The sequence below is a fragment of the Lipotes vexillifer genome, unplaced genomic scaffold (assembly GCF_000442215.2).
Source record: "Lipotes vexillifer unplaced genomic scaffold, Lipotes_vexillifer_v1.1 scaffold1549, whole genome shotgun sequence".
NCBI lineage: Eukaryota > Metazoa > Chordata > Mammalia > Artiodactyla > Lipotidae > Lipotes > Lipotes vexillifer.
In genome coordinates, this window is record NW_006771034.1 from 613,450 (window position 1) to 632,053 (window position 18,604).

Below are 18,604 nucleotides of genomic sequence, written 5' to 3' on the forward strand. Positions count from 1 at the left end.
GGGGGGGGGGGTTGGGGGGTGGGACGCGCAGAGCCCTTGCGCCTTCACAGCCCTGGGCGCCTCCTCTGCCCCCAGCTCCCCTCTACGGCAGCAGACGCCCCATAGTCTCCAGTAGTCAAGGAGTTACAAGCAGATCCATCCCAGTAAGTTCCTGATGGGGCCCTGGTGGTGCGTGATGAGTGGGTAGCATGCAGGGCAAGAAACCCATCCACAGGGCGGGCCACCCGGGAGAGAGGCAGTGTCACAGAGTGTGACAAGATGCTCATCGCAGTGCAAAGTGCCCAAATGACAGCACAGACCCACAAACCTGGAGAAAACAAAAAAAAGGGGGGCAATCCCGGCCATGGGAACAAGGAAATGGTGCTCGATAGGGCCTGGGCCCCCCTCCTTGATCTGACCCCGGAGGGCCTGCTGCCTCAGTCGGACCCTCTCGATGTGCTGCTTAGAGGCAAAAACGTAGGATGACCGAGACGGAAGGTAAGAACATCCACTGCACACACACCTAGTCCCTTCTGCCCCGGGCCCTTAGCAAAGGTGAAGGTGAGCTGGTAAAAGTCTTTGAACTTCAGTGTGTCCTTAAGCTCCAACTCCATTTTCGGCAGAAGAGCTTTCAGCTTCTCTGCACTGTTGCACCCCTGCTTCGAAGTTTACAAGTGGGAACCCCCGGTGTGCTATTGTGCATCTGGATTTCTGCACCAACATTGTGTGTGTGACCGTGGGGCTCTGGCTGGCTCATTTCCATTGTCACGCAGCACTCCACCGTTATTCATATTTTATAACTTCTATGCACTACTGATGGTAAATATTTTGGCTGTTTCTAGTTTTCTGGTCACAAAGAATGTTGTTAAATGGTTTCTGTACGTGTATCCTGGCACACAAGTGAATGTGTCGAGGCAGACACCCACCCATAAGTCTTGTTAAACGGTTCTCCAAGCTGACTGCCCACGAGCACTGTTCTGGAGCCGTCCTGGAAGAGTGAGTTGTGAGGTCCTGTTTCGTTGTATTCTAATTTGCACACCGCCATGAATGAGGCTGAGCGCCTGCTTGTATTTTCACTGGCCACTTGGAAAGCATCTTTGGTGAAGGGCTTGGTCGAGTCTCTTGCCCATTCTCAATTAGGTTATCTTTCTCTTGTTGTTCTGTGGGAATTCTCTACACATCAGGGACACAGGCCTTTGTCAGTTGTGTATCTCATGGCCCCAACCCCTCACGTGGATGCCTCTTCACCTCTCAATGCTGTTTCTTGGTCAGAAGTTCTTATTTTAGTGTACTACACTCTATCAGTCTTCTCTACAGTGATTTTTTTTTAACATCTTTATTGGAGTATAATTGGTCTACAATGGTGTGTCAGTTTCTGCTTTATAACAAAGTGAATCAGTCATACATATACATATATCCCCATATTTCCTCCCTCTTGTGTCTCCCTCCCACTCTCCTTATCCCACCGCTCTAGGTGGTCACAAAGCACCAACCTGCTCTCCCTGTGCTATGTGGCTGCTTCCCACTAGCTATCTATTTTACATTTGGTAGTGTGTATATGTCCATGCCACTCTCTCACTTCGTCCCAACTTAACCTTCCCCCTCCCCATGTCCTCAAGTCCATTCTCTACGTCTGCGTCTTTATTCCTGTCCTGCCCCTAGTTTCTTCAGAACCAATTTTTTTTTTTAAGATTCTATATATATGTGTTAGCATACGGTATTTGTTTTTCTCTTTCTGACTTACTTCACTCTGTATGACAGCCTCTAGGTCCATCCACGTCACTACAAATAATTCAGTTTCTTTTTTTCTAAGGCTGAGTAACATTCCATTGTATATATGTGCCACATCTACTTTATCCATTCATCTGTTGATGGACACTTAGGTTGCTTCCATGTCCTGGCTATTGTAAATAGAGCTTCAATGAACATTGTGGTACATGACTCTTTTTGAATTATGGTTTTCTCAGGGTATATAATGGGATTGCTGGGTGTATGGTAGTTCTATTTTTAGTTTTTTAAGGAACCTCCATACTGTTCTCCATAGTGGCTGTATCAGTTTACATTCCCACCAACAGTCAGGAGTGTTCCCTTTTCTCCACACCCTCTCCAGCATTTATTGTTTGTAGATTTTTTGATGATGGCCCTTCTGACAGGTGTGAGGTGATACCTCATTGAAGTTTTGATTGGCATTTCTCTAACAATTAGTGATGTTAAGCATCCTTTCATGTGTTTGTTGGCAATCTGTATATATTCTCTGGAGAAATGTCTGTTTAGGTCTTCTGCCCATTTTGGGATTGGGTTGTTTGTTTTTTTTGATATTGAGCTGTATGAGCTGCTTGTAAATTTTGGAGATTTATCCTTTGTCAGTTGCTTCGTTTGCAAATATTTCCTGCCATTCTGAGGGTTGTCTTTTCGTCTTGTTTATGGTTTCCCTTGCTGTGCAAGAGCTTTTAAGTTTCATTAGGTCCCATTTGTTTATTTTTGTTTTTATTTCCATTTCTCTAGGAGGTGGGTCAAAAAGGATCTTGCTGTGATTTATGTCATAGAGTGTTCTGCCTATGTTTTCCTCTAAGAGTTTGATAGTGTCTGGCCTTACTTTTAAGTCTTTAATCCATTTTGAGCTTACCTTTGTGTATGGTGTTAGGGAGTGTTCTAATTTCATTCTTTAACATGTAGCTGTCCAGTTTTCCCAGCACCACTTATTGAAGGGGCTGTCTTTTCTCCGTTGTATATTCTTGCCTCCTTTATCAAAACTAAGGTGACCCTATGTGTGTGGGTTTATCTCTGGGCTTTCTATCCTGTTCCATTGATGTATATTTCTGTTTTTGTGCCAGTACCCTACCTCTACAGTGATTTTTGATGACGTCTTGCAACCTGCCCTATGGCAGGGCCATAAGGAGATTATCCTCCATTATTTTCTAAAGGTTTCTGCCTTCAGTCTTTCACACCGAGCTCTACGACCCACTTGAACTGACTTTCATGTACGGTGTGAGGTAGAGATCAAGATGCATTTTTTTTCCATACGACTAGCCAATTCTCTCAGGACCATTTCCTGAAAAGCTGTCCCTTCTCCACTTCTCTAAAGGGCCACCTTTCCCATAAATCAAGTGTTCCTGTAAACATGGATTTGTTTCTGGGCTCACCGTTCTGCTCCACTGGCCTTTTCATCTATTCTGGCCCCCAATTCCATGTACTCCTAATTACTGTAGCTTGAAAAGTCCCATGTTATGCACTGAGATAATATCCACCCCCTCACTTTTCTGTTACTGTGACAAATTACATTGATCAACTTTGTAATGTTAAAAAATCTTGCATTCCTGGGCTACAGCAAACTTTGTCATGACAAATTATCCTGGTTTTTTGGTTGATTTGTTTTGGGGGCTCGATTTATTTTGCTGAAAATTTGTTTAGGATATTTGCACCTTATGTTCATCATATGCATCTTGTGATTCTTATGACTGAGAGCAGCCTGTAATTTTCCATTCTCAAAATGTCCTTTCTAGGTCTTATTATCTAGGTTGTGCTGGCCTCAAAACATATTGGGGAGTGCTTCCTCCTGTACTATTCTCTGGAAGAGGTGGTGTGAAATTGGTGTTATTCTCTTTATTAAAAGCTTGGTAGGATGGGCCAGTGAACCAATCCTGGCCAAGAGGTTTCTCTTTGAAAAGATTTTAAATTATAGGTTCAGATTCTTTAAGAGTTATGGAACTATTTCTTCACATGCCCATTTCAGTAAGTTGCCATTTTTTAAAGAACTTGTCTATTTCATTTAGGTTTTCAAATTTACTAACATAAAGTTTCTCATAATACTTTCATCCTTTAATCTGTAGGGTCTATAGTGATGTCCCGCCTTCATTCTATATTGGTTATTTGTTATTCTTTACTTTATAAGTCTTCAAATAACAAGCTTTTGGCTTTACAAATCCTTTCTACTTACAACTTTTAAAAAATTTCATTAAATTACTGCCTGTTTAAAAAAATTAATTCCTTCTGCCTACACTCTTTGAGTTTAACTTCTTGCTCTTTTCTCTACTTTGAGAGAAATGGATGGATGCTTTCCTTACTGATTTTCAACTTTTCTTTTTAAAATATGCATTTAAGAAGCTGAATCCTGCAAGTTTTCATAAGCAGTGTTTTATCATTCAAAATACTTTCTAATTTCCATTGTACCTTCTTTCTCAACCCAAAGGTTATTCAGAGGTATAATATCCACACATATTTCAACCTATCTATCTTTTTGTTATATTCCTCGCTTGATTGTATTGTGCTCAGAAAACATGCTCTGTTTCATTTCAAGTCTTTGAAATTTGTCGCAGCTTACTTTATGGCCCAGTTTATGGTCAATATTTATAAACGTTCTATGTCTTTTTGAGAAGAATATGTATTCTTCAACATCAAGGGCAGTGTTCTATTTCCTTTTCCAAATCTATTTCCTTACTGATTTTTCATCCACTTACTCTACCAGTTGGTAAGATGTATGTGAGAATTCCCCACTTTGCTTGTAGATTTGTATCTTTCTCTTTACAGTGTTAACTTCTGCTTTAAACAAACTATTACACTCCTCGTGAAATAAAACTTTTATCATTAAGAAATGTCCTTCAGATTCCCCCTCCCTTCCTCTCCTTCCTCTTTTTCCCTCCTTCCTTCCTTCCCTCCCTTCCCCCCTCCCTCTTTCCTTCCTTCCCTCCCTCCTTCCTTCCTTCCCTCCTCCCTTCTTTCCCTTCTCTCCCTCCCTCCTCCTTTCCTTCCCTCCCTTCCTTCCTTCCCCCTTTCCTCTGCTCTTAATTCATTAACACATAACCTTCCCCTCCTTGTTGTCCCCTCCATGTATATACTGGTTGGTTCCTCTTTGTCAAAATGTCTCTAGTTGAGACATCTTGTGAGGTCTTCTGGAAATGTGATACCAGTTGCTAAATACCATCCTGCTCTGCCTGCTTTGGGCTGGAGTTGGGGGAACTGAGAACTCACGGGATGTGCATCCACAGCTGAATATGACAAGGAACACAGAATTCCAGGGCCTTCAGAAGCTGGAAGCAGACCCACCCTCTCCAACTCATCCAGCAAGTAAGAAACATCTTAAGGTATGAATGAAGTTTTATCCCAACCCCAGGCTCTGTCATGCCATCTACAAATTCCTTTTTGTTAAATTCACATCGAGTCGCAGCCCTGAATTTCCATGCTATAACCAAAACAGTGATACTGGCAGGATCTAGGCTTAAATCATCACAAAACTGTTGAATTCCATCAATTCCAATTTTATTCTCATCTTGTGGGTCTGTTATACAGCTGCTCCAGCTTCTTGTCCACGTAGGTTCTCATGGAGTTCTTGTGGAACGAGTCCGGGTTCTGGAAGAAGCTGTCCGTGGCACGTCCAGTTTCCACTCACTTTGCGCTAAGCAGTGGATGGCAGTTCTCTCACCAACCTGAGCAAATGCCATGAACTGGCGGACCTTGTCCTTCTGAGATGATTTAAGCTTATGCATTCTCCCTGTGCTCCTCAGCTTGTCGCCAGCCCTGGCCATCTGCGCCAGCCCTGGCCATCCCGGCCCGGCAGTGTCGTCCCCGTCCCCGTCCGCAGCGCCCCCCGGGACACCCGCCCAGGAAGGCAGCGACAGGTTGGGCCAGCGGGACTCCAATTCCCGGCATGCACTGTGCCGCCCGGGGCCGTGGGCTGAATTTCATATAATTTTTGTATGCTATGAAATCTTCTGTGTTTTTTTTTTTTTTTTCCAACCATTGAAACATATAAAAACTATTCTTAGTTCAGGGGCCATACAAAAACAGTTGGCTTTGGAAGTCCCAGTTTGCCAACCCCTGCTATAAATCATAAGGATACGTTAGAAAAATTGTAGCCAATAGTTCTTCTGTGAATAACACATTTTCTTGTAAATTAAGATTAAAGATTAAAAATAGATATTTTGACAGGAAGGTTTTAAAAGAACATTGCCCTGATGCACGGCAAGAAGAATTGTGGGATTGTTAGAGGCCTAAAAATTCCGACTCGCCCCCTCCTAATCCGTGGAACAGCAGGCAATGTGAGCGCTTCCAGGTCACACTACAAGCTCGAGGACTGTTTCTGACTCCTGGCCTGGTGTTCTTTCCATGGCACCGAATATCATGATTTTATAATGCATACTTCATAGTTAGCTAGACACTGAGATTTTTATTCTTCAGTGAAAAGCTTCTTTAAAACTTTGTTCCCCTGAGAAGAAAAGATAAACAATAATTTCACGTGGTAATTTTCCAAATTTCTGTGCCACATCTGCATATCCAAACACAGCTGTATGAAGGCAGAAATTGGCTTCAGGCAAAGAAGAAGCCCTTTTACCCTGGTTTTCAAAGGCAATGCATGGTATACAATGAAGTGTACTGCGTGGTCCCCTCCCCAGCTACAGAACAAACAATAAAAGTGAAGCTAAAAAAAAAAAAAAAAAAATCCAGTTGTTAACAATGTTCCGCATTGGCTCTCCATTTGACTGGTAGGAAAGGAGAGAGAGATAGAAAGAGAGACTTCACATTTCAAACAAAAAATATATATTTACTATTGGTTAGTGAATCCCCTCACCTCACAATACAAAATTTTAACTGATTGACATTTTGGGCAGCCTTCTGAGACCTATGAGGCTTTGACTAAACTTTGTTTATATTATACACTTGTTCCAGAAGCGTCAGAATTATCCTTGCACCTGTACTAAAACACTAAAATAGCATTATAGATGATTTAAATTTTTTCTTCTCTGTATTTTCTAGTTTTTATGTAATGTGTATACTTATGTGTATGTAACTCTGTACCTATGTCTAAAAGAGTAAGAAAATGAAGAACGATGTATATTGTATTCGACCATTAAAAAAAAATTCTTCTTAATTCCTTAAAAAAAAAAGATTCTTAGACATTATGGAACTTGATAGAACTGTGCTGTTCAGCATAGTACCCACTTTTAAAGTGAAGTGTGGGTGGTCCGAATTGAGATGTGTTGTGAGTGTACACATACACTGGATTTCAAAGTCTTGGGAGAAAAAAAAAGAATAAAAATATCTCATTCATATTTCTATACTGTTTACATGTTGAAATAACATGTTGCCTATGTTGGGCCAAATAAAAATAAGATGTTAATAAATTTCACCAGTTTCTTTTTACTTTTAAAACCTAGCTGCTAGAAAATTTTCAATTGCACTTGGGGGTCGCATTCTATCAATATTTCTACCGGACAGCACAATAATTGCTGTTAAGTTGTTATAGAATATATCTGGGATGATTCTTAAAAACCACTCACAGTAATTAACTCTGGAGCAGGGAATCGGGTGACTTGAGGAGGTGTAGAGGGAGACTCAACTTTTAGGGTATCCTCTTGTGTTTTTTATATTTTTCCCACAGGCATATATTACCTACTTAAAAGCTAAATAAATTTTAAAATAATAAAAATTAAAATAAAGCAAATTCTTAAAGAAAAGTCTACAAATTACTGTTATCGTTGCTCAGAACCTTGGAGGGCTTTGGAGAATTTTTTTTTTCTTTACTGTCCAGAAAAACAACTATCAATGCATGCTATTTCTTTCTGCTAGTGTGTGTATGTGCGTGTATGTGTGCAAGTGGGTATGTGCGTATTTGACAATTTTTCTTAAGGACAGAGTTAAATCCGATTGGCTTAGGGCTTTACTCTCCCATATATTAAAGAAAGTAAGTTTCATTTACAGAGTGGAATAATTTTTTTGTGGGGAAAATTAAAACACATTCCCAAAATATCCTGTATTAAGAGGAAGACAGTTAATAGAGTTTAAAACTCTGGCTTAGGACCCATCTTCCACAAAGGATGTAACTTAATGATCCTGTGGTCATTTAAAACAACAATTTTTTTTCCACTGATATTATAATAATACAATTGTTTGCTTTTAATGTAAATTCAGTTTTTTTCCTTCTTAAAAAATCAATTGCCAGGCAATAATCTTTAAAATTAAACACTTTACTAACATTTAATTTTCTTTTATGAGGAATTATTCTATGAATTATAGCCAAAGATCAAATTCTGCAAATTTCACAATTTCAGTTTTATTACTAATCATCTGGTTTATCACAGTCTTAAAAAACAATTAATTTCTAAAAAGCTACTCTCAAGACTAATTTGTGTTCAGTTAACAGCTTATTTTTCTAACACTATGAAATGTGATAAATTACATAAGACTCATTCGTTATGACACTAATTACAGCAACATCATCTTTTAGAATTAGCTTAAACCATATGTGTGATATATAGTAAGAAATATATATTTGGTCTTCATCCCTTTTCCTGGCACAGAGCTCCTAAAACCTTTGGAATTTCCTATGTGATTAAAACAATAAGGGTGAAAGGAACATCTTTCGTTGTTCATAAAAAGCAACTTTCAACCACACTTGAGTGTATGTTAATGAAGTGACTTTTGGAAAGCCATTGGGTAACCTCCTGATGGGGGCTGGATGCCAGGGGACCCAACCTTATAATTAGAGGATTGGAACTTTCAGCCCAATCTCCTCTCCACACCCAAACTCTGGGGAGGGGAGAGGAGCTGGAAACTGAGTTCAATCACCAATGGCCATTGAGTTAGCCAGTCAGGCCTATGGAAAGAAACTTCCATAAAAATCCTGAACTACAGAATTCAGAGAGTTTCCAGCTTGGTGAACACCCATGTGCCAGGAGGCTGGTGCTCCCCAAACTCCACTGGAACAAAAACTCTTCTGTTTAGGATCTTTCTGGACTTCACCCTGTGTACCTCTTCATCTGGGTGTTTATTCTTATCCTTTAATATCCTTTGTAATAAACCAGTAATCTAGTAAGGAAACTGAGTTTTGTGAGCCTCTCTAGCAAATTGATTTAGCCTGAGAAGGGGATTGTGGGAACTTCTGATTTGTAGTCAGTAGGGCAGAAGGACAGGTGACCACCTGGGCTTGAGATGGGCATCTGAAATGTGCAGGGAGGGTGGAGTCAGTCTTGTAGCACTGAGTCCTTAGCCTGTGGAACCTGATCCTATCTCTAGGTAGATAGCATCAGGACTGAGTTGAATTGTAGGACACCCAGCTCGTGTCCCAGCTTGATGTGTATAAAACCCATACATATGGTGTCAAAAGTGAAGTGAGGTGTGGTCACAGTATGAGTAAGGGAGACACAGGAGGAGTGAGTTTTTCCTCTACAACATGAAACTGCTTTTTCTTTTTAAACTTTTTATTTCATATTGGAGTATAGTTGATTAACAATGTCATGTTAGTTTCAGGTGTACAGCAAAGTGATTCAGTTATACATATACATATTTCGACTCTCTTTTAGATTCTCCCATATAGGCCATTTCAGAGTATTGAGCAGAATAGGTCCTTGTTGGTTATCTATTTTAAATACAGCAGTGTGTACATGTCAATCCCAAACTCCCTATTTCCCCCTGACACTCTTCCTCATGATAACCAGAAGTTTGTTTTCTAAGTCTGTGAACATGAAACTGCTCCTATGAGATCAGCTTTGTCTTCTAAAATGTCATTTTTATCTGCTTCATGCCAATACTTACTGGAGTCTCATCACTTCCCCTTTATGGTCTACTGGAAAATAATCTGTGTTCTAAAAACATGGGCCACTGTTTCCTTATATATTTTCATTTACTTAGACACATTTCTCAGGCACCTACTTTATAACTCAACAAACACTGTTGTTCTCTTTTAACAAATTTGTTCTCCCATATATTAAATGTATATTCCCCCAAATATCCCAAATTTGAGATATTTTAGCTGTTTAGCAACTCTGCTTCCCAAATCCTCAGTGTAAAACTGACATCAATTTCAAAATATTATTTTAAAATATAGCCTCACTGTCTTTTTCAGCTTGGGTTGTCGTAATGAAATATCATAGACTGGGTGACTTAAGCAACAGAAATTTATTTCTCACAATTCTAGAGGCTGGAAGTACCAGCCAATTTGATTCTTGATGAGGTTTCTTTTCCTGGCTTGTAGACAGCTGCCTTCATTTTGTGTCCTCACATTTCGGTGGGGAGGAGGGGAGGAATCAAATGTAAGCACTCTGGTGTCTCTCCGCATAAGGGCACTAATCCTATCATAAGGGTCCCATCCTTATGACCTCATCTAACTCCAATTTCCTCCCAAGGCCCCATCTCCAGATACCATCAGAGTTTCAACGTAGGAATTTGGGGAGGGACATATACATTCAGTCCATAACACCCCCCCAAACCAATGAACTATCTCTTTTAATGTCATTAACCATTGCTTTCTAAATACTTCCAAGAGGAAATTATCTTTTTTTAAAAAAAAAATTATTTATTCATACATTCATTTATTTAAGAAATAATTAGCAAGTTACAATCTGGCTCCGGTCTACCTCTCTTGAAATACATTGTCGTTCCTTCTACTCATTGCATCCTTAGCTATAGTCAGAGAAGCTTATTTACTCTTCTTCTAGGAGTCTAAGCATTAAACTTCCTGGTTTTACTTCTTCATTCCTCTACCCCACTTACCTTCTATGCCAGCTGCCTTCTTGCTCATCTTTTAAGGTTCAACTTAAAGGGTACCACTTCTATGAAGCTTTCTCCACTTCTCCAGGGAAAACTAGCCCTCCCTGCCTTCCTCTACATGTGGTTTCACTATCCCCTCTATCGCTAGACCTATTAGACTATCCACTCTTTTTAGGTAAAGGATTTTAGCATAGTGTCTTAAACATGGCAGAAACTCAATGAAGGCAGAAGGAATGAATGGTTACTATAATTGTTATAGCTGCTGGGGACCATGGGCTCAGCCATATGAGTTCAAGTGTCCATCATATTGAAAGTAAAGATTCCTTAAGCTTATTGTGACTATTGGTAGTGGGGGCTGAGGGCTTCTGGAGTTTTCAGAGGATCCCATCCTAAGAATTTGTAGCTCTAGGCAAGCCTGTGGTGATGTAAGGCCAACCTATGGGCAGACATAGTGAGAGATCTCTGCTCCAGCCTGGGGGTCCTAATACCCACAGATAAACAGCTCACCTGTGCTTTGGCTTTTGTAAATTTCTCTACCACTGCCCCCTCTTTTTTTTGTTTTTTCTGTTGGTCCAACACCTTCTAGAATTACATCAGTCTTATCACAAATTTGTGAGCTTTCCTGGGAATGAATTTTTACTCAGAATACAAGGTTTTTTCCTCCCACTGTTGGCACGTGCCTATGAATTTATGAAAGCCAAAGGGATCATTGAATTTATTTGATACTATGTTTTTCAAAGCTAGCCTAACTTGGATGCATATATTTATTATATTATGGTTAGAAAAGGAACTTTCATGTTGACAGAGAAAGGAAGAGTCCATGCTTAACACTGGAAAATCAGCAAATACAGAAACAAAATATACAAATCTGCTATGGGCAAAGACAGATTCGTCTGATCGGAGGCAGAGAGGGAAAACGAACATTTACTAGACTGCAAGACTAATGGTAATTCAGGCTTGCTTAACAACTGGAACTTGAAAAGCTTTGAAGGGTACGTTTTAGGGATAAAAAAAATAGTGAACTCCCTTCTCTTGTTTAGAGGGAAAAAAATCTCATGATTCCTTAATGTTTAGCTTCCAGGATTTGCAGGCTACATCGAAATGATAGTTTTTTTATGCATTAATGTTTACATAACTGCTATTTTTGCAAACATTGAAATTATAGAGAGCAGCAATTGTTGAGGGAAAAAAAGCAGTATAAATAAATAGAAGCTAGAATTTTCCCCCATTGGAGGTAAGCTTTTGCTATTCCTAGCACAGAATACTTGTGCTATTTGTGTGAGATTTTTCTCTAGGCCATGAAAACACTAGTTTCCCCCAAAATAAAAACTTCACAAGTAGGAGGACATACAATAGGCTAATAACACAAAATTTTGACTCTTTGCAAGTGGTATAACGAATAATCGTTTTTATGTTTTGGAGTTACTTTGGCTGACATTAGCTATCTCTCATTTTCAGGGAAGAAATAAAGCAAGCAGGAAGAATGAGGAAGCAGAGTAAATTTCACATCATACGTCTTTGGCTTGGGCATAGTGTATATCTCATGTTATTAGGTAGCTTGGGATTCTATATCACAGAAGATATGTTTGAAGACATTATGCTCTATCTGTGACACCTATATGGGAGTAACGAGGGTGCTGTGGGTCCTGAGGGCAGAGGGTGTGGGCTGGAGGAGGTGAGTTTCAGCAGGGTGCCCACACAGCCCTTTGCCTGGATGAACCCCAGTTGGGGCCAGTTGTCTTTGGGGGTAACTGCTCATATCTCACCTTTCACTCCACTTTATTGGATGGTAAATTTTACGGTAACCATTAACTTCAGATAAGTATCGAGGATGGTGGGGAGACACCCAGTTTAAGCCTCCATAACATCTCTCAAGTCACCTCAAAGACAGGAAGTATTAATAATCCTTGACATGGATGACTGATGCTTTCTTGATCTTATATAAAATGTAAATAGTAGCCTTTTTTTTTAATCAGGCTTAACTATTTTTATTGCTGGCACCTATTTTTATTGATCTGTAGCTTATAAGTCAAAACATTGTGCTGGCTATGCAAATACAACATCAAGAGATCTCTCAGTTGCTGCTTCCTACCCCTACCCCCAAGCTCCAACAGCCATTGGGTTCCACCCCTAAATCTCACTTAAATATCTTTATAGAAAGCCTGCGCCTTCACTGCCTTCACTGCAAAGGGCATTACTGAGGAAGAAGGAGCCTGGTCTAGGGATGAGTCCAGTTAGAAGAAAGTGAGAGATAAAGGAGTTCAAGAGAGGTGACAAAGGAGAAGTAAAAGAATTTGAGAATGAGGAGATATGTGTTCATACATCTTCACAGCAGCATTATTCACAATAGCCAAAAGGTGGAAGCAACACAAGTGTCCTTCAGCAGATGAAAGGATAAATAAAATGTGGTATATATGTGTGTGTGTGCATATATATATGAAATGCATATATAAAATGTATATGTATATATAATGGATTATTATTCAGTTTTATTTATTTGTTTATTTGCGGTACGCTGGCCTTTCACCGCCGCGGCCCCTCCTGTTGCGGAGCACAGGCTCCAGACGCGGCTCATGGACCCAGCCGCTCTGCGCCATGAGAGATCTTCCCCGACCGGGGCACGAACCCATGTCCCCTGCATCGGCAGGTGGACCCTCAACCACTGCGCCACCAGGGAAGCCCATATTAGAAGGGAATAAAGTACTGATACGTGCTGTGACAAGAATGGACCTTGAGGACATTATGCTAAGTGAAAGAAGCCAGACACAAAAGGACGAATATTGCATGATTCCAATTATATGCAGTACCTAGAGTAGAAACATTCATGCTAAGAGAAAGTAGAATATTGGTTACCAGGAAGGGTAAAGAGTTTCTGTTTGGGAAGATGAAAAATTCTGGAGATGGATGGTGCTGACGGCTGTACAACTTTGGGAATGTACTTAATGCTGCTGAATTGTACACTCAAAATGGTTAAGATGTAAACTTCATGTTATAAGTATTTTGCCAAAATTCAAGTAGTCTGAGGATGGGATGGGTTAGGGCAGGGAAATAAGCATTATTCAGTGTTTCTTGTTTGGTGTATTAGTTTCTCAGGGCGGCTGTAACAAATTACTACAAACTTGTGGCTTGAAACAACAGAAAGTTATTTTCTCACAGTTCCGGAGGCCAGAAGTCTGAAATCAAGGTGCCAGCAAGGTTGCTTTCTTGTGGAGACCCTGAAGAGGACTCTGTTCCTGCCTCTTCACAATAGCCAAAAGGTGGAAGCAACCAAGTGTTCAACAGCAGATGAATGGATAAACAAAATGTGGTGTGTGTGCATGCATGTGTGTGTGTGTATGCTGCACTTTGGCTTTGTAGATGCATGACTTCAATTCACCTCCCTCTTCACATGGCCCTGTGTCTCTGGATCTTGAATCTCCTTCTGCCTTCCTCTTATAAAGCCACCTATCATAGGACTTGTTTCATACTAAATCCAGGATGTTCTTATCTTGATATCCCTAACTTAATTACATCTGCAAAGTCCCTTTTTCCACATAAGGTCACATTTGCAGGTTCTGAGTGGATATATCCTTTTTTGGGGGGCAGTGCACAACGTGACCCAGTACATTTGGAAAAAGCTAGCTTCACTCAGAATTACAAAGCAAAGCAAACTTCTCAGTGAGCTGCCCCTACCCCTTCCAGTAGTCTACAGAAACTTATTCCTGACCCTTGGCTGTCCATTGCACCCCATTTTATCGCCCTCCCATAAGGTCCACCCCACCTGTCCTGCCAGATGCCTAAGCTCAGTACCTGCACAGATGAATTTTAAATTTACCTTAAATGTCTTGTTTCCATTTTACACGAGAGAGCAAGCAGGCTGATATCACAGGAGTAGGGGAAGGTTCCATTTTACCCCATCCAGCCCTAGATGTTCATGTAATGGGAACTTCTTTAGGTAATACACTGACTCCGGAGGTGATTACACTGGTGGGAACAAGCATGTAAAACAGTGGAGCCTTTATACTGCCCCCAAGTCTTGCCGTATCAACACCATCCCCCTGCCAAGCCTGTGTGCCTGCTTGTTACTCCCAGGCTATGCCTTTTCCTTGGCCAAACAAACTTCTTCCAGGTCCCTTAGATCATTTTCCCTTTCCATGCCAAAAATAAACATTGTTATCTGCTGTGTCTGGAACATCCTCCCACTTTCCAAACCATATTGTTTTTCATTTCTGCATTGATTTCAAAATCTTCCTCCTTCAGATGGGTTTAAGTTATGTCATGACATCATGACCCTTATTCTATTTTTTTTTTTTTTTTTTTTTTTTTTTTTTGTTTGGGGTTGGGGGTGGGTTTTTGTTTTTTTTTTTTGTTGGTGTGTTGGGGGGTTGGGGGGGGGGGTGGGTGTGGTGGGGATCCTCCCGGACCGGGGCACGAACCCGTGCCCCCTGCATCAGCAGGCGGACTCTCAACCACTGTGCCACCAGGGAAGCCCACGACCCTTATTCTTCATTAAGATGGTGGTTTTTAAAAACACATTGTTTTATTTTGAATGCACCCAAGAGTCAAGCCATGGTCCATTTTGCTGCCACCTGTGCATTGGGCCAGGCGGGCCATGTAGACACATGAAACTAGATTACAAAGCCCAATTCTGGGTAAATAAAAGATATCTCCAGAAATTCCTGGGTCTTTTTTTTTTTATAAGAATGGCTTTGGGTAAGCCAACCTATCTAGGAGGGAATGATTTGTAGTAAAAGTATTTGAAGGACCTGTGTAAGATCTATCCCTGGTGAGTGAAGCAAGAAAAGTATAGGGTGGATTGCCCCAGCATTTCCAGAAAGATATGAGGCACATTAATATTATTTTTCCCTTTAGCTTCAAGAATCTCATATTTCACTTGAATTATTAAAAAAAAAAAAAAGCTTGGTTCACCAGATGGTTTGATTAAGTAAGCGGTCTTCTCTACTTAAATGGTGAAAATAAATATCAAGAGAATAATCACACATGCCAAGTGTGTTCAGTGAAGCAATATGTGTAGGCAGCATTGGAAACAGTGACACAGTGATTATCTGTGCATAACTTGGTCATAATATCATCACTGTCTAGACTACTGGACAATTAACATCCAGACATACTATAGCTCAGATTGAGGAAGGTCATTAAAAAATGAAAGAGAGAATTGGCCTCTTTGGGAAAGAAAGACCCAGTTCATTTTTTCCTAGAAAGGTATACATTGGAATTTAGCTTTGGATTGAGATATGCTTTGAAGTACAGCTTCCTTTCATGAGTCTCTGCTTGGCCCCTGTTTCCATAAATGTAGACAATGACAGGTATTTCTTCCAATCATCTGGTTTAATAATTTTATATCTATTTAGTGCAAGACACATTTGTTTGGTGTGATAATTAACTCCAGTTTGTATGTCTTCATTCTTCTCCCTCTATATTTCTTTAAAGGATAGATTTCAGCATTTAAGAAAATATCAGTGTTATAACGGAAGTCCCGATGCGTAAGACACCATGACCCCCAACATCCTCAGCACAATCTAAACAGGGATATCTGTAAGAAAACAACAGCTTGCATCTTTCCAGGCATTGTATCCCCTTTTATCTACAGGAAATTTATATGGCATAAATTCAAAGGACGGCAGAGGCTACTGTGTGTTCCCAAATTCCCAATTCTTTATCCTCCTGCTATAATAGCAAGACCACATTTCCCAGTCTCCTTTGCTATTGGGTGGTGTCATGTGATTGAATTCTAGCCAATGAAATGTGGGCAGAATTAACGCATAGGACTTCTAAGTCGGGCCCTTAAAACCTGCCACCTAATTCACCAAGATCTCTCTCTTCTCTTGACCACTGACTAATGCGGATAAGAGCTTCAAAGCCCTAGGGGAGGGCACATTCAGGAAAAAAGAAGCCTTAGTGCAAGTCACTACTAGAAAAAGCCCAGTGCCACTCAGAAGCCTTGCATTTATCTACGGCATAAATGAGAACTGGAGTTTGATTTTAAGTCACTAAGAATTTTGGTTTGTTTGTTATAGCAGATAGCCCACACTGAGTGATGTGTATGGCCGAGCTATTTGTATGCTGAAATAAGGAAATTCTCAGATGTACCTAAGGCAGCTGAAACCTATGTTTCATATGAGTTTAAGGAACTGCATCCACGATAGTTCACTGTGAGTCACTCTTCACATGGATATAACCTATGTAATTAACATGTTCCCAGCAGAGCATCTATTGGTTTTCAATACCCAAACTTCATAGAACACACATATCTTTCAATACAACGTTTATGCTTACATCCCCAAAGGGCAATATGACACCCAGTCTACAAATGAGGAAAGAAGATAAGACAAAGCCAAATGGAGGGAGGGCCTACAAACTACTTGACCAATACTCCCCCAAATTGTCAAGGTTATCAAAACACGGAGAGCCTGAGAAACTGTCAAGACCAGGAGGAGCCTGAAGAGACATGATGACTCCATGTATTGTAATATCCTGGATGGTATCCTGGGACAGAAAAAGGACATTAGGGAAACACTAGGGAAGTCTGAATAAAATATCAACTTTAATTTATAACAATGTTTCAATATTGGTTCACTAGTTGTGACAAATATACATAGCAATGTAGGATGTTAACAATGGGGGAAACTGGATATGGTGTAACAGAAACTCTATTTTAGCATTTCCATTTTTCTATAAATCTAAAACTATCTCAAAATTTTAAAAAATTGCTAACTTTTTTTAAAAAAAGTGACTACATCAGTTATCACAAGAATGACATGAGAAAAATCTCTAATTACAAGTACGATTGGGTGACGTAGGGTGGTGAAAGCACCCTTCGGGTCAAGGAGGGGGTGTGTGTGCCTTGGGCGTTGTCAGTCCTGGGAGAGGCCAGCCCTGCACAAACAGCAGCTATTGTTAACAACCTTGGCCATTGCTCTGGTGGTCAGGAAGCAGAGCTGTAAGCATTTATCATGTCAGCCTGACATTGATGAATAAAAGGCAACAGAAGGTAGAAGGACTTGATGTTTGGAATGGGAACACGTGGGATTGCCTTGCACAGTGCCCACCCTCTGAATTCATTCAATCATAACTTCCTTGGATAGTGATTTCACTTTTCATCTGTTCTGTCACAGTTCAGCATTGGAATGATAAATCCCTTAACGGACTGACTGTATTTGATTCATCTTGCCCACTCCCCATCTTCCATAGACTATAGGCACGTTCCCACATGAATACATGTACGCACACACACACACACACACACACACACGTTTCCTACACACACACAGTACCTAGCAGGCTCAGAAACCCTCATAAACTTTGGGATCATGGGCAAGAGACATCATTGTCGGGGAGATGGAGCACGGCAGAGCACTTCATTTGATGGCTGTCCAGGAGTTTGGGTAGGATGCTTTGTGGAAACTCTGATACAGAACCAAGAAAGCAGGGAGTGATACATTTTCTCTGGACTTAATTCTTTTCTTAAACACAAGTCAGCTCTCAAACTGTTGAAAGAATTAGTGTTTTATTTTTCCCCCTGTGATGAAAACATACCACCAGAGATACAGAAAGCCAGCTTTCAAAGGCAGATGCTGAAATAACAAAGTTGCTTTTAAAATGAGTACTTAAGAAAATGGCCATTTTAAGTGGCATGGCACCAACATGGTTACGCCAGTATTTATTTTTCTGGGGAACATGTGTGTATGTTGTGGGTTGTAAGTGGAACCCTGGCCAATCCTGGCCAAGCATAAAGGAATCATTTAGGGCCCTTCAAAATCATTAGGACTATTAGTCCTGACTTGAAATGAGTGAAATGCACAAACTCCTGCCAAGGAGGGAACAAGTTCTGCTACTTTTCAAAGTCATCAAAGCGAGAGCTTCTCTGGAATGAAATATTTCAGAACAGGAAGACTTCTTGTACAACTGTCAGCAACATGTATCTAGCCTACATGCCAGGCTGTGACCTCTGCTGGCCTCACAGCCCTCTACACCAGTGCATGAGAAGCTGTCATTGGCCACCCTCCTACTGTCCAGTAAGTGTCCCCCTCAAGACAGCAGGGACACCTTGCTTTACCTGCAGGTAGAGGATGTGAGCCTGCTAACAGTCATCCCTCCTAAAGATGTGGGCACTGGATCCCAAGTAGCTTCCCCTGCACCAAGT

At 40.6% G+C, this 18,604-nt stretch overlaps 1 protein-coding gene across 1 annotated transcript in view; it reads right to left on the reverse strand.

The window, feature by feature from the left end:
• Nucleotides 1–5,462, reverse strand: part of LOC103074538 (DCN1-like protein 2) — an 8,943-nt gene extending 3,481 nt beyond the window's left edge. The window contains 4 exon segments of the mRNA XM_082931001.1: nucleotides 503–638; nucleotides 5,085–5,256; nucleotides 5,258–5,348; nucleotides 5,351–5,462. Of these exon segments, the coding sequence (XP_082787127.1) occupies nucleotides 503–638; nucleotides 5,085–5,256; nucleotides 5,258–5,348; nucleotides 5,351–5,462 (511 nt within the window).
• Nucleotides 5,463–18,604: the final 13,142 nt, after the last annotated feature.